Source organism: Macaca nemestrina, chromosome 3 (genome assembly GCF_043159975.1).
Source record: "Macaca nemestrina isolate mMacNem1 chromosome 3, mMacNem.hap1, whole genome shotgun sequence".
Taxonomy (NCBI): domain Eukaryota; kingdom Metazoa; phylum Chordata; class Mammalia; order Primates; family Cercopithecidae; genus Macaca; species Macaca nemestrina.
The window spans coordinates 21387495-21404783 of NC_092127.1; the positions used below are offsets into that span (position 1 = coordinate 21387495).

Here is a 17289-nt window from a genome sequence, read left to right on the forward strand (position 1 = left end):
TGAGTTTATTTAAAACACTGTTTCCAATTTCTTATTTCTTTTGAAAGACACAACAACAACAAAATAATAACAAGGAAACAAAACCTAAGAAAATGTGCATTAGAACCTGGGAATGTAGAAGAAGCTTGTTGCTATCCAGTAACCCTAATAAATAGAGAACAAAAAGGGAATTAGCATCAATCTAGGCTTTCTGACCTCACAATGCCTCTGGATATACCTCCAGACTTGAGCACCCAATTTTAGTTACTGATATCCACATTGCACACCACTGGAACTGTTCATCCTTTTCTTAAATGCATACACATTTTAAAGTATTTAAAAAGGAAAGTTCATATTTACTACTACCATAAATAGAAAGCCAGGACCTTTGGTTTCAAAACTAAGGAAGCCATAAGAATAGATGCAGTTAACATGGTTCTCAGCTGAAGCTGCTCTCTCTTTGCTACAAAAAGAGATTATCAACTTTTAGAGAAAGAATGGTGGTCTATTGCCTCTGGACTTTCTAGGCTTATCAGAAAGAATAGACGAGGACTGGAAAGAAGATATTTTATTTATTGATTGATTGATTGAGACAGAGTCTTGCTCTGTAGCCCAGGCTAGAGTGCAGTGGTGCAATCTCAGCTCACTGGATAACTTCCAGCTCCCAGGTTCAAGCCATTCTCCTGCCTCAGCCTCCCAAGTGGCTGGGATTACAGGCGCTTGCCACCATGCTCGACTAATTTTTTTGTATTTTTAGTATAGTTGAGGTTTCATCAGGTTGGCCAGGTTGGTTTTAAACTGCTGACCTTAAGTGATCTGCCCACCTTGGCTTCTCAAAGTGGTGGGATTACAGGCATGAGCCACTGTGCCCGTCTAGCTTTTCATTTTGTAAAACTGATTTATAATTATTTAATGTTCTGTGTGTCATGCTAAATCATCTAATGTACCTGTAATATTATGTACCGTAATTTGGGATAATTGCTCTATATTAGTCAGTGAAGATTTATTGAGCAATAAATATGTGCAAACTGTAACAAAAATCATGGTTGGGAAACAGTTGCTACCTTCCAAGAGCTTGCTCCCCTGATGGGTCTGTATAGCATACACATTCGAGAAGGTGGCGAACAACACAAGGTGTAGGTGATAAGCAGCACATGTTCCCCTAGAATGATGTCCAGTGGTGGCCCAGTGGCAGGGTATGGAAGGCATAGCAGTAAAGAGACCATATCACTTTGACCAGAGTGTAGAACTGCACCTGTCAATTTGTTCTTTTGTCTTGGTCCATCCACAGATAAAGCTGAGTCCGAAGTAGGATTGTGGAAATTGTCATAGTATCTACTGTAAGGAGTTGGTAGGGGCATTCTTTATTATGTCCACACAGTGTGCCTTTTGTAAGAATCCTCCAGAAAATTCTTATCTGATATTAGTGCTGAGAATAAATAGCTGTTTATCTCACAGACATTCTGAAATGTGTCATTCACACCTGCTCCTAGGAATCGTAGAATATAATTTATGCCCCATTTTAGCCTTTCTTTCTTGCTTTTCTTTCCTTTTGACCAAATTTTGATTTATATGATTATAGTGTATTATCTTCACCCTTATAAAATACCTCAATTATTGGAAAAGTACAGAGTATGAATAAAATAAGGAAAATATCAATAAATGATAAAACCCGTAATTGTAATAGAAGAAAACCAAGAACATTTCTAATATCATAGCTATTTCTAACCCACACTAAAGAAACTTCTAGTCCAAATTCTGAAAGAATTTGTTTTTAAACATGAAATTTGGAAGCTGAGTTAGCTTGCAATACCAGCTACTTCTCTATCTACTACCTGTTGGATTTGGAACAAGTTTACCTCTGTGAGGCTTAGCTCCCTCATGTACAAAATGGAGATGAAAATGTTTACTGCATAGGGTTGTTCTCAGGATTAATTGAGCTAACAAACAACAAGTGCTTGGGGCAGCACAGCACAGTGTTGGCACATAATCTGAACTCAATAAAGAACTGCCGCTACTATTGCTACACTGACTTGTTACTTGCTCTGTAAATACGTCCCTCAAGTCTCTGAACCATACCTAAGATTAAGATCAGTGTAGGACACGTTTCTGTTAAATTGGTTTTGGCTAAGTGGAGTCAAAACAACTTTTTTTAGGAAAGATATTTCCATTTGTAAATGTTGGTTGAAATCAAAAGGAAATTTTACCTTAATCTCACAAGTGAATAAAGTAATCAAGGGCTTTGATGAATGAACATCAATCTACAGAACTATGCTGCAATCTATCACCAACCAGTTTAATTTTTTAAATGAAAGTAAAGACATCTCTCTGAAATGTATTTCGCCCGTAGGTGATCCTTGCTGAACTCCCGGAGGATTTTAAAGCTGCTTTACATGAGTATAACCTGGCAGTAATGAAGGATTTTGCCTCCTTCCTACTGATCGCTTCCAAGTCGGTGAACATGAAAAATGAGTATCAACTCCCTTTGTCAAGAATCAGTAAGCAAAATTTAGTTCCATTCTGGAACAATTTAAAGAGTAAGCAATCTTGGCTAAGAAAACGTCTGGATATTGGATGCTTCAAAGCTGGTAAAGGAGCTTATTACAGAGCAACTGTGCTAACCCGAGTGTTTTATCCCCAGAAAACAATGTAGCCCATTGTAGGGTGTGGCAATGTCTCTGTTTTCCAAGTAAAGAAAAAACTTTAGCAAGTATTTATTGGGCAATGGAGGAAAAAAATAAAAGTCATTCATGAACTATTGTGATGGAAGGTTGCCTATCTGTTCAGGTTGGAAAACTGGGTCAGAAAATATGACGTGAAAAAGAAAATGGCACAATTTCTGGCATTTTTTTCCCCTGAGAGGTAGTAGCATAGTGGTTACAAGTGTGAACTCTGGAAGCAGAGTGCCAAGGTCTAAATTCTGGCTCTGCTACTTATTAACCATGAGGTCTCATGCCAGTTACTTAATCTTTCTGTGTCTCAATTTTTTAATCTCTAAAATGAAATGACTAAAAGTATTACCTAGCTTACAGAATTTTAGAGGATTAGGTATATTAATGTTTACAAGGTTCTTAAAACAGTGCATGGCACATAGTCAGCATCATGTAAGTCTATTCTACCCAATATGGTAGCCACCAGCTAGCTACGTGTCACTATTTAAATTAAGTTGGTTAAAAATAAAACAATTGAAAAGTTAATTCTTTAGTCACTTTAGCTTTAGTCACTTTAACTTTCCAGTGCTAGTAGCTTCTACTTGGATGTAGTAGAGGTAGAATATTTCTATCATTATGGAAAGTTCTAGTGGACATTGCAGATATCATTGTTTGCTTCAATTATTTGTTCTTGGTTGAGGAGTGACTGGTATTGCAAAGTAACTAAGCTTCCAAATTTCAATTTTATAGCAGGAAACTTCTAGGGGAGAATACATGGGAAGAACAAGCTAGATTAAGAGTAAAGAGTGGAGCCATAAAATGATTCTCATATTCCCCTGTCTACTAATATAGTCTTAGTTGGAGTAAAAGACAGGGAGGTAAGCATTGTAGTTACTCAAGATTTGTTGATGTAGGACACAGCATGAGCAAATGCAGACAATAATGGTGGAAGCAAGGAAAGTACTGCAGAGAAAAGACGATAGGAGTGTGTGATTGTGTCATGATGGGAAAAAGGAGCCAGGCCTGAGTGCATGACTTGGTGCCTTCAAAGTCCAGCGAGATGGTACTCGCTGGATGGAACCAGTGTTGTATCTCTTATGCCAGCTCCAAATCCACTGGTAGGAGCTGCCTGAACATTATGTCTTAGAGGTTTCCGAGGTTATATCTGAGTTCATAGGCAAAAATATCAGGTAATAAAAAAAGAGTAATGATAATAAGTTAATAGTCAACATGGATTGAATGATTACTCTGTGCCAAGCTGTGTTAATGACTTTATGCACCATATCTCAATCCGTTTTCGTTCTGATGAGATGACTGTCACCTACTGTGGCCTGATTTACAGTGAGTTTAACAGGGTTTTCTGAGCTGATTTTTAAAACCTAATGTGACCTCGTCCCAAATGGTCAGAATTCACAGGTAAAGAATGTGAAGACTCCCAGCTCGTGTCTCACTTGATGAGCTGCAAGAAAGGAAGAGCAGCTGTTTCACCATTTGTTTGTCTTTCGGGGAATACAGATAATGATTTGCTTCGACCAGAGACTGTCAATCAGGTAAGTGAAGGATTCACCTTATGTACAAAATGTGTTCAACAGAGAGAGTGAGGTTACGTTGCTGTGAAGCCTTGATAGGACCTCGAACCCAAAACACTGAAAAATGTCCACTGATGCCAGCACCATTGTCTAAGAGGACGAGACCCTGGAGGCCAGTGTGATTTTATGCTCTATGGAGTTGGTCTGAGAAACCCTGCTTCTTTGTCTAAAATTTCAGACACCACCTCTTTTTTCTCATTTTTTAATGAGGTTTGCCATGGGTTTGCTGTGGGAAGAGGAAAATAAAGTGGCTTACATTTTTCCAAAATTGATCATAGACCTCATAGTGCTTTCTCTACTCCAGACCACATGGATCTTTGGGGACAGTGGTCTACAAAGGGGGCCACAAAGCATTAGAACTTCTGGGAGCTTCTGGATAAAATATTAGGGTGCTGGAAGATTTTAGATTTAATTTGAAATATGAGAAATAAATTCCACATTGATTATATTTAATAATAAAGATTGACACTGTGCACTGGCTTATTTTATCCCTGGTCAGAGAGTCATACGTCATGTCAAGAGTGGTCTTCAAGTATTTTTGCATATTTAACATTTAAAGGAATTTTTAAAAATCATGAATCTTCTTGCACAGTTTGAGGTGATATCTAAAAATTTTGTTAACCAAAATTTAAATAGCTGCTAATGTAATTTCAGGTTCATTATAAATATTGGCATTTTAAAAGAACTGTTAAATTATTTAAAAGTTCATCCAAAAGAATATAGATATCAAAGCTATTTGATACCCAGAGTAAACAAATAGAAAAGAACACAGATGATCAAACAAATTCTTCAAAGTTACAGATTCTACATTATATTTTTTCATCATTATATATATCTTCCCTTGCCTTCTCTCCCCTCCCCTCCCGTCCCTTCCCCTCCCCTCCCTTTCCCTTCCCTCCTCTCCCCTCCCCTTCCTTTCCCCCCTTTTTATTTGTGACAGGGTCTCACTCTGTTGCCCAGGCTGGAGTACAGTGGCACTATCTCGGCTCACTGCAGCCTCAACTTCCTGGGCTCAGGTGATCCTCCCACCTCAGTCTCCCACATACCTGGAACTACAGGCACATGCCATCATGCCCAGCTAATTTTTTATATTTTTAGTAGAGATGAGTTTCAGCATATTGCCCAGTCTGATCTCGAACTCCTGGGCCCAAGCAATCCACCCACCTCAGCTTCCCAGAGTGCTAGGATTACAGGCATGAGCCACCATGCCTGGCCTGAACTTGCATTTTTATTCCAACTTGCTCCACAGTTTAATTTTACCCATGCACTGGCAGAATTTGCAGATTCCTTCTGATTCTGTGCAGATTAATTTGTCTAATGTGCCCAGAACCATGGAGACTTAGTTTTTATTTGTTTTGCTTCTCTTCATTTTCTTCTCTTCTACCTCCTCCTCCGCCACTTTTTTCTTCTTTCTGGAGCCCAAAGGTTTGTGCTGTTTCTTTTTATTCTCCTTGTGAGCGCAGGGAGACACCAGCTACATGACACTCCTTTCAAGGTCATTCTGTGCACCAATTAAGATAATGATGAAAATTCCACCTTAAAATCAGCTTCTATTTATTTTTCCTTAGTGAATGTTGCTAACAGTATTGTAGTTGGACAGTTGAAATTGCCTTCAGGATGCTGTGAGAGTTCCTGTTTGCCTCAGTGTGGCTGCCCATTCCGGAGGCATGCTTAGTGTGGCACTGGCCAGTGTCTGTAACACGCCCCTTTCCCTCACTGTAATGGGCCCTATTTCCCTCAACCCCCATGGGAGTCCCCCTCTGCCTGCCTCCGTCACTTCGACTTCTTCAGAACATACTTTAAGAAACAGATTCATACAAAAGAAATCTCAAACTGCAAACAGTTACTCTTTACATATCAATAATGAATTAATAGAAAGTGCCTTTCTTCAGGTCATTCTGCGCACAGTCGGTGTTAGCGGCACTCAGGCTCCTCTGCTGTGGCCATGGAAATTAGATAACCGAGGAAGGAGAATGCCACTAAATGCATATGTGCTCAATTTCTATCAACACAACTGCTTGACAAGATTAGAACAAACTAATGGGTAGGTTTATGGGTGTGTTTCTGTAAAATATATACATACATATATATCTATGTTTTATTGTATATTCATATTATATATGTAACAGCATATAATTTACATTATATAATTGTATAAACATAAATTTATATATTTTTAAATAGGAATTTTAATACATAATCTTTTTAAGAGTTTAAAATACAGACTAATCATAAAAAAAATACTAGATCACTTTGTAGAAGACTAATTTCTGGTGATTAGAAACTCCAGTATTATTTTGGATTTTGGGGCTACTACCAAAATCTTGGTACTTGAACTGGTTCTGGTGAATGTAATTCTGAAGACAGAAAATTTGGATACATTACAAAGCCCAAAAAGATATTTTAATTATACTAAAATTTCTTTTAGTATAATTTAGAATAAATTATACTAAGTGAATAATTTATATGTTTATTAGTATAATTAGTATAATTTATTCTAAAATTTCTTTTCTAAAATTTCTTTTAGAATAAATTACACTAAATTATTAGTATAATTTAGTAATACATTATAACTAAATTATTAGTATAATATACCATTACACTATTCATTGTATAATTCACTAATTATATTATTAGTATAATTTACCATTACACTAATTATCTATTAAGAATGTTGGATGATTTCCAGAAGTATATCAAATATTATTTTTATGAAATATTTTTAATGAAATAAATATTTATTTTTATGAAATAAATTAATATTTATTTTTTTCCCACAAATGCAACATGGAGGGAAAAGATCTGAAACTTACATTATGAGATAGTTAACTTAGCAGGTGTCTGTTAGAAAGTGACACTTGTTCTAGTTCTTTGACATGGAAAATATTTTACAAAGCAGTGAAGAAGGATGAATACTTAGAATTCACATGGAAAGTGAATAATTTAGCCCCTGGAAACAAGTAGGTAGAAATGGGGAAGGTTATGCTTTTAAACAATGATTCAGGAATTCTCTTTGTATTTTACATAATTTTTATTATTTTATTTTATTTTATTTATTTATTTTTTTGAGAGGGAGTGTCGCTCTGTCACCCAGGCTGGAGCGCAATGGCCAGACCTCAGCTCACTGCAAGCTCCGCCTCCCAGGTTTACACCATTCTCCTGCCTCAGCCTCCCGAGTAGCTGGGACTACAGGCGCCCGCCACCTCGCCCGGCTAGCTTTTTGTATTTTTTTTAGTAGAGACGGGGTTTCATCGTTTTAGCCAGGGTGGTCTCGATCTCCTGACCTCGTGATCCACCCGTCTCGGCCTCCCAAAGTGCTGGGATTACAGGCTTGAGCCACTGCGCCCGGCCCATAAATTTTTAAATAATTCTGATCAAAATAAGTTTTAAATATTTAAATGCTGTTCTTTTTTAAGTTTTTAAATTGACATATTGTAACTGTACATATTTATAGGGTACAATTTGATATTTTGAAACATATATGTTGTCTAATGATCAAATCAGGTTAGCCAGGGTACCCATCACCTTATGCACTTACCATTTTTTTTTTTTTGTGGTGAGAACATTCGAAAGCCTCTCTTCTCGCTGCTTTGTAATCTACAATACAATACTGTTAACTGTATGTACCTTACTGTGCAATAAAACACTAGAACGTATTCCTCCTATCTACTTACTGTGATTTTGTACGTGTTGACCAACCTCTGCCCACCTTTTCTCTTTTCCCCTCCCCAATCTTTGTAACCATTATTCTACCCTCTACTTCTATTATATTAATTTTTCTTCTTTTTAAATTTCACATGTGAGGAATATCATGCAATATTTTTCTTTCTGTCTCTGACTTATTTCACTTAACATAATGTCCTCCAGATTGATTCATGTTGCCACAAATGACAGGATTTCATTCCTTTTTAATGGCTGAATAGTATATAATTGTGTATATGTACCACATTTTCTTTATTCATCCATTGTTGGACACTTAAGTTGATTCCATATCATAGCTATTGTAAATAGTGTGGCAATAAAGATGGGAGTGCAGGTATCTGTTTGACATACTGATTTAATTTCTTTGGATATATAACTAGTAGTGGGATTGCTTGATCATATCGTAATTCTAGTTGCAATGTTTTGAATAATTTATACACTGTTTTCCATAATGGATTTCCTCATACAGCATATAAGGGTTCCCTTTCCTTCACATTCACACCAACACTTGCTTTCTTTTGTCTTTTTATTATTAGTAGCCATTCTAACTAGAGTGAGGTGGTATTTGATTGTGGTTTTGATTGGCATTTTATGATGGTTAGTGATAGTGAACATTTATTCATATACCTATTGGCCTTTTGTATACTTTCTGTTGAGAAATGTCTATTAAAGTTTTTGCCCATTTTTAAATTGATTTTTTTTGCTGTTAAGTTTCTTATGTATTCTGGATATAAATCTTTTGTCTGATGTATAGTGTGCATATATTTTTCTGCCATCTTATAGGTTATCTCTTCACTCGTTGTTTTCTTTACTGTGGAAAACTTTTTGGTTTGATGTAATCTCTTTTGTCTGCTTTTGCTTTTATTGCTTGTGTTTTTGAGATCTTATTTAAAAAATCCTTGCCTAGTCCAGTATCATGAAGTTTTTCTGCTGTTTTTTTTTCTTTTCTTTTCTTTCTTTCTTTCTTTTTTTTTTTAAAGGCTATATTAGTTTGTTTTCACACTGCCATTAAAGACATACCCAAGACTGGGCAATTTTAAAAGAAAGGGGTTTATTTGACCTACGTGTGAGTTCCACGACCTCACAATCATGATGGAAGGTGAAAGGCATGTCTTACATGGTGGCAGACAAGAGAAAAGAGCTTGTGCAGGGAACCTCCCATTTTTAAAACCATCAGATCTTGTGAGACTCATTCACTATTAGGAGAATAGCTCAGGAAAGACCTGCCCCCATAATTCAGTCACCTCCCACCAGATTCCTCCCATGACACATGGGAATTGTGGGACTTACAATTCAAGATTAGATTTGGGTGGGGACACAGCCAAACTATATCATTCTGCCCCTGGCCCCTCCCAAATCTCATGCCCTCACATTTCAAAACCAGTCATGTCTTCCCAGCAGTCCCCCAGAGTCTTAACTCATTTCAGCATTAACTCAAAAGTCCACAGTCCAGTGTCTTATCTGATACAAGACAAGTCCATTCCACCTATGAGCCTGTAAAATCAAAAGCAAGTTAGTTACTTCCTAGATACAATGCGGGTATGAGGATTGGGTAAATACAGCCATTCCAAAGGGAGAAATTGTCCAAAACAAACGGGCTACAGGCCCCATGCAGTTTGAAATCCAGCAGGGCAGTCAAGTCTTAAAGCTCCAAAATGATCTCCTTTGACTCCATGTCTTGCATCCGGGCCATGCTGATGCAAGAGGTGGGTTCCCATAGTCTTGGGCAGCTCTAACCCTTTGGTTTTGCAAGGTACAGCCTCCCTCCTGGCTGCTTTCACAGGCTGGCATTGAGTGTCTGTGGCTTTTCCAGGTGCACAGTGCAAGCTTTCAGTGGATCTACCATTCTGGGGTACAGAGGATAGTGGCCCTCTTCTCACAGCTCCACTAGGCAGTGCCCCACTTAGGACTCTGTGTGGGGGCTCTGACCCCACATTTTTCTTCTGCACTGCCCGAGCACGGGTTCTCCATGGGGGCCCCGCCCCTGCAACAAACTTCTGCCTGGGCATCCAGGCGTTTCCATACATCTTCTTAAATTTAGGCGGGGGTTCCTAAATCTCAATTCTTGACTTATGTGTACCTGCAGGGTCAACACCATGTGGAAGCTACCAAGGCTTGGGGCTTGCACCCTTTGAAGCCAAGGCTCGAGCTCTACATTAGCCTCTTTCAGCCATGGCTGGAGCAGCTGGGACACAGGGAACAAAGTCCCTACACTGCACATGGCACAGGAACCCTGGGCCTGGCCCGTGAAACCACTTTTTCTTCCTAGGTTTCCAGGCCTGTGATGGGAGGGTCTGCCGTGAAGACCTCTGCCATGTCCTGGAGACATTTACCCCATTGTCTTGGGGATTAACATTAGGTTTCTTGTTACTTATGCGAATTTCTGCAGCTGGCTTAAATTTCTCCTCAGAAAATGGGATTTTCTTTTCTATTGAATTGCCAAGCTGCAAATTTTCCAAACTCTTATGCTCTGCTTCCCTTATAAAACTGGATGTCTTTAACAATGCCCAAGTCACCTCTTGAATGCTTTGCTGCTTAGAAATTTCTTTCTCCAGACACCCTAAGTCATCTCTCTCAAGTTCCAAGTTCCACAAATCTCTAGGGCAGGGGCAAAATGCTGCCAGTCTCTTTGCTAAGACATACAAGAATTACCTTTGCTCTGTTTCCCAACAAGTTCCTCATTTCCATCTGAGACCAACTTATACTGGACTTTATTGTCCATGTTGCTGTCAGCATTTTGGGCAAAGCCATTCAACAAGTCTGTAGGAAGTTCCAAACTTTCCCACATTTTCCTATCATCTTCTGAGCTTTCCAAACTGTTTCAATCTTTGCCTGTTACCCAGTTCCAAAGTCATTTCCACATTTTCAGGTATCTTTTCAGCAGTGCTGCACTCTACTGGTACCAATTCACTGTATTAGTTCATTTTCACATTGCTGATAAAGACATACCCAAGACTGGACAATTTACAAAAGAAAAAGTTTTATTGGACTTAGAGTTCCACATGGCTGGGGAGACCTCACAATCATGGCGGAAGGTGAAAGGCACGGAAGGTGGCAGATGAGTAGAGAGAGCTTGTGCAGGGCCATTCCTGTTTTTAAAACCATCAGGTCCCATGAGACTCATTCACTATCACAAGAACAGCGCAGGAAAGACCCGCCCTCATAAGTCAGTAACCTCCCACTGGGTTCCTCCCACGACATGTGGTAATTGTGGGAGTTACGATTCAAGATGAGATTTGTGTGGAGAGACAGCCAAACCATATTAATTGTTGTATAGTTTCAGGTTTTAAATTTAAGTCTTTAACCATTTTGAATAGATTTTTGTATATGGTGAGAGGTAGGAGTCTAGTCTCATTCTTGTGCATGTGTATATCTAATTTTCCCAGCATCATATATTGACATATTAGCATTATGCTATTATATTATATATATTATTAAAATAAATATAAATTTATTTATTTTATTTATTTATATAAATTTATATTAAAATAAATTTATTTATAAATTTATAATAAAATTATAAAATTAATAAAATATTAAAATAATATATATAATTATGCTATTATAATATAATAGCAATATTATGCTATATTTAATATGTTATTAACATATTAAGATATAACATATTAGCATAACCTATTAAACATATATAATAGCATATAATATATTAACATATAATGGCATAACATATTAAACACATATTCCCTTTTCCCTCATGTGTGTTCTTGGCACACATGAGGGAAAAGCTAATTTATAAAAAATCAGTTGGCTGTAAATGTGTGGATTTATTTCTGGGTTTTCTGTTGTTTCATTGGTCAAAGTATGTGGTTTTTATGATGGAATCATACTATCGGTTATGATAGCTTGTAGTATATAGTGTGTTGAAGTGAGGTAGTGTGATGCCTCTAGCTGCATTCTTTTTGCTGAGGATTGCTTTGCGTATTTGGGACTTTTTGTGATTTCCTACAAATTTTAGGATTTTTTTCCTATTTTTGTAAAGAATGTCATTGGTATTTTAATGGAGATTGTATTAAATTTATAGATCATTTTGGGTAGTGTGGCCATTTTAACAATACTAATTTTTTCATTCCATGAACATGGAATATCTTTTCATTTCTTAGTGTCCTCTTTAATTTCTTTCATCAATGTTTTACAGTTTTCAGTGTAGAGATCTTTTACCTTCTTGTTTATTTATTATCTAATTTTTTGTAGCTATTGTAAATGAATTTGTTTTAAAAATTTTTATTTTCAGTTTGCTATTATTGCATAGAAACCCTACTGATTTTTGTATATTAATTTTGTATCCTGCAAATTTGTATTATTTATTGATCAATTCTAACAGTTTTTCACTAAGTCTTTAGGGTTTCCTATATATAAGATCTTGTCTGAAAACAGGGACAATCTGACTTTTTCCTTTCCAATTTGGATGTCTTTTATTTATTTATTCTCTTGTCTGGTTGCCCTGGCTAGGACTACCGGTACTATGTTGAATAAAAATGGTGACAGTTGGCATCGTTGTCTTGTTCCTGATCATATGATATTAGCTATGGATTTGTCATATATGACTTTTATTGTGTTGAGGTACAAATCTTCTATACCTAATTTGTTAAGAGTTTTTATTATGAAGGGATGTTTTGAATTTTGTCAAATGCTTTTTCTGTATCTATTGAATGATCATATGGTTTTTGTTTTTCTGTTAATGTGATTTATCTCATTTATTGATTTGCATATCTTGCACTATCCTTGCATTCCCAGGATAAATCCCCCTTGATCTTATTGAATAACATTTTTACTGTGCTTTTGAATTTGGTTTGCTAGTATCTTGTTGAGAATTTTTGGATTTGTGTTTATCAGAGAGACTGGCCTATAATTTTTGTTGTTGTTTTTGTTGTAACCTTGTCTGGTTTGAGAGTCAGAATAATATTGGTCTCATAAAAAAAATTTGGAAGTAGTCCCTCCTCTTAAATTCCCTTAATAGTTTGAACAGGATTGGTATTAGTCTTCTTTAAATGTTTGGTAGAATTCAGCAGTGAAGCCATGAAGTCCTGGGCTTTTTTTTTTTTTTTTCTGATGAAAAACTTATGATTACTAGTTCAATTTCCTCTCTTATTACTGCTCTGTTTAGATTTTCTATTTCTTCTTTATTAATTTTGGGAGGTTGTATATGTCCAGGAACTTAGCCATTTCTTCCATGTTATCAAATTTTTTTGGTGTATAGTTGTTCATAATAGTATCTTATTATTTTTTTACTTCTGTGGAACTGTTGTAATGTCTCCTTTTTAATATCTAATTTTATTTATTTTAGTCTTCCCTCTTTTTTTCTTAGTCTCACTAATGGTTTACCAATTTTCTTTATCTTTTCAAAACCATCTTCATTTTGTTGACCTTTCAAATTGCGTTTTTAGCCTCTATTTTGTTTACTTCTGCTTTAAGCTTTATTCTCTCCTTCTACCAGTTTTGGGTTTAGTTTGTTCTTGTATATTAAGTTTCTTGAGGTGCATCATTTGATTGTTTAGTAAAAATCTTTCTTCTTTTTTGATTTAGGCCTTTATTGCTATAAATTCCATTTTAAAACTGCTTTTTCTGTGTTCCGTAAGTTTCGTTATAATGTGTTTCCATTCTCATTTGTCTTAAGAAGTTTTTAAATTTCCTTTTTACTTTGTTTATTGACCTGTTGGGTTTTTTTTTTAGGAGTAATTGTTTAATTTCCATGTATTTGTAAATTTTCCAGAGTTTTTCTTGTTGCTGATTTCTAGTTTTATACCATTTTGCTCAGAAAAGTTACTTGATATGATCTCTATTTTCTTAAATTTGTTCAGACTTGTTTTGTGATCAAACATATGATCTATCCAAGAGAATATTCCATGTACAGTTGAGAAAAATGTGTATTCTGAAGCTGTTGGATAGAATATTCTGTTAAAAAAAAATCAGCCAGGCACAGTGGCCAACACCTGTAATCCCAGCACTTTGGGAGGTTGAGGTGGGATGATCACTTGAGGTCAGGAGTTCAAGACCAGCCTGGGCGTCATAGCAAGACCCTGTCTCTAAAAAAAGGCTATTAGGTCAATTTGGTCTATGGTGCAGTTTAATTCTGATGATTCCTTGTTATTTTTTTTTTTTTTTGCCTGGATGACCCATTCATTGTTGAAAGTGGGATGTTGAAGTCCCTAATATTATTATACTGCATTTTATCTCTCCTTTTAGATCTAATAATATTTGCTTTATATATGTGGATGTGTTGGTATATAGAATAACAATACTATATCCTCTTGTTGAATTGATTCCTTTATCATTATATAATGACTTTATTTGTCCTTTTTATAGTTTTTGTCTTATAGTTTATTTTATCTGATATAAGTATTGCTACTCCTGATCAGTTTTGATTTCTGCATGGGATATCTTTGTCCCTTCCTTCGCTTTCAGTCTATGCTTGTCTTTAATGGTGAGGTGATTCTCTAGTAGTCAGCATACAACCATATAGTTGAGTTAGTTTTTTAAGAGATGGGGTCTCTCTCTGTCACCGGGGCTGGAGTACAGTGGCACAATCATAGCTCACTGCAGTCTCAAACTCCTGGGTTCATTCAGTCCTCCCAGCTCAGCCTCCCGAGTAGCTAGGACTACAGGTGCGCGCCACCAAACCTGGCTAATTTTTTATTTTTCTTTTTTGTACAGACAGGGTTTTACTACCTTACCTTTAAAATAAAATCCATTCACTCTGTATCTTTTAACTGGAGACTTTAATCTATTTATTTTCAAGGTAATTATAAGTAGGTAAGAATTTACATCTGCCATTTTGTTCATTGTTTTCTGGGTGTTTTGTAGATTCTTTGTTCCTTTATTCTTCTGTTGTTGCTTATGTATGTGGTTTGGTGGTTTTCTGTGGTGCTAAGTTTTATTTCCTTCTTGTATCTCATTTGCGTGCCTGCTCTAAATTCTTTCTTTGTGGTTATCATGTGCTAACATAAAGAGTCTTGTAGTTATAATAGACTGTTTTATGCTAATAACAACTTAACTTTGGTCACATAAAAATATTTTAGATTTTCTTGCTTCCCCACAATAATTTATGTTTTTGTTGACTTAATTTACATCTTTATCTATTGTGTATTCCTTAGTCATTAATTGTAGCTGTTACTGTTTTTTGACCATTTTGACTTAAAGCTTTCGGACTAGAGAATTGAAGGATTTCCGTAGCACCCAGACAGCATGGGGTTATTCTGGATTTGATTATGAATTTACTTCTATTGATGAGTTTTAATCTTTCGAATATTTTTGTGATAGTAACGATCATTCTTTCATTTTTAGTTGTAGCATTCCCTTAATAATTTTTTGTAAGCCTAGACTAGTGGTGATAAATTTCCTCAGCTTTTGCTTGTCTGGGAAGATCTTTATGTCTCCTTCATTTCTGAAGGATAGCTTTCCTGGATATAGTATTCTTGACTGACTGCTTTTTCTTTCAGTACTTTGAATATATCATTTCATTCTTTCCCGGCCTGTGAGGTTTCTGCTGGGAAATCTGCTGATAGTCTCCTGAGGATTCCCTTATATGTGACTTGATGCTTTTCTCTGCAGCATTTAGAATTCTTTGTCTTTGACTTTTGACAGTTTGGTTATAATGTGCCTCAGAGAGTATCTTTGTGGGTTGAAACTAACTGGGGACTTTTGAGCTTCTTAGATGCATATATCTCCCAAGACATGGGAAGTTTTCAGCTATTATTTTGTTAATAATAACAAAGTATTTCTCTACTTCTCCCTCTGGTGCCCTATAAGGTGAATATTTGTTCATTTAATGGTATCCCATAAGTCCTATAGGGTTTCTTAATTCCTTTTCATTCTTTTCCCCTCTTTGACTGGTTATTTCAAAAGACCAGTCTTCAAGTTCAGAAATTATTTCTTTTTTTTTTTTTTTTTGAGACGGAGTCTCACTCTGTCCCCCTTGCTGGAGTGCAGTGGCCGGATCTCAGCTCACTGCAAGCTCCGCCTCCCGGGTTCAGGCCATTCTCCTGCCTCAGCCTCCCGAGTAGCTGGGACTACAGGCGCCCGCCACCTCGCCCGGCTAGTTTTTTTGTATTTTTTCGTAGAGACGGGGTTTCACCGTGTTAGCCAGGATGGTCTCGATCTCCTGACCTCGTGATCCACCCGTCTCGGCCTCCCAAAGTGCTGGGATTACAGGCTTGAGCCACCGTGCCCGGCCCAGAAATTATTTCTTTAGCTTGATTTAGTCTGTTGCTAAAGCTCACATTCTTTTTTAAATTTAATGCATTGACTAGCTCCAAGATTTTTTTGGTTCTTTTGTATGATATCTACAGGAGGATAGGCTACAGATGTTGGTGGTGTAGTTTTGCTGGGGGAGGGGCACTGAGCTGGTTATTTGGGGCAGGCATGTTTTGGTTCAGTGTGCCAGCAGGCTGTATGGTGAACTCTTCAGAGAAGTGAGCCTTTCACCAGGCTGGTTCTTGAGCTGGGTATCTGTGGGTGCAGTGAGCCAGCCAGCTGTGCAGCAGTGTCTCTCAGGGGGAGGTAAGACCACCGTTGGGCTGCTGTTGGCTTGAGTGCAGGCATATGTGGGCTGGCTAGCTGTGTGGTAGTGTCTATGGGGAGGTCAGGCTGCTGCTGACTGGATATTGGGCCAAGTGCATGTGTAGTGGGCCTGCTGGCTGTGTGGCAGTGTCCCTGGGAAGGCGAGGCCTCTGCTGAACTGGCTGTCAGGCCAGGCACATGTACATGCATGCTGGGCTGGCTGGCATGCAGCAGTCTTTCCGGGGGGGGGGGGCACCTCTGCCCTGGTGCCAGGCTTGGCATGGGTTGGTGAAGGCATGGTGGTTTTTCTGGGTATGCAGCATGAGTATGCACTGATGTAGTGGCCTGGCCACCTGTTCAGTGGCTTTCTTGCTGTGCATGTCTGCCTTTTCCCCAGTGGGTTGTGGACTGGCACATAGCTTTGAATTTGAAATGATAGTGCAGCTTTAGGGATGGAGAGAGAGAGTGGCTACTGGCCTTCAAAATATCATCATGCCATAGCTGCTTAGGTCATGAAGGAGGGGATACACAATGTGGGCTCTTACTCGGGGGCAACGTAGCTACTTAAACTTGTGGCAACTCTCCAAAATAGATTCTGGGCCTGTGAGGACTGGGAGACTGTCTTGTAGCAAGAACTTCTGGCATCTGTGATGGCTATGGAAACCCCTGGAAGTCTTTAGCATACCATTTTCCTGTTAAAAAGAAGCCACCCTGACTCCCAGTCATTTTTGGTAGGAGAGACAGTGTGGCAGAGACAGGGTGCCTCACTCCATAGCCTCTATGGTGCTATCTTGGGCTCCTGTGCTCCGCAGGGATTTTGGTGCTCCCCTGGTGCTCTCCAGCATACTGAG

General features: G+C 37.7%; 1 protein-coding gene across 9 annotated transcripts in view; it reads left to right on the plus strand.

The window, feature by feature from the left end:
* LOC105466702 (DExD/H-box 60 like) overlaps positions 1 to 17289 on the plus strand; it is a 213565-nt gene that overhangs the window by 152326 nt on the left and 43950 nt on the right. For all 9 annotated transcript variants that reach the window (XR_011620831.1, XM_071092841.1, XM_011715803.2 and 6 more), the window contains 3 exons: positions 2330 to 2477; positions 4038 to 4180; positions 6112 to 6263. Coding sequence is in view for 8 of the 9 variants with exons in the window: in XM_071092841.1 (XP_070948942.1) it covers positions 2330 to 2477; positions 4038 to 4180; positions 6112 to 6263 (443 nt within the window). In the remaining variant the exon portion in view is untranslated. The remainder of the gene's footprint in view (positions 1 to 2329; positions 2478 to 4037; positions 4181 to 6111; positions 6264 to 17289) is intronic.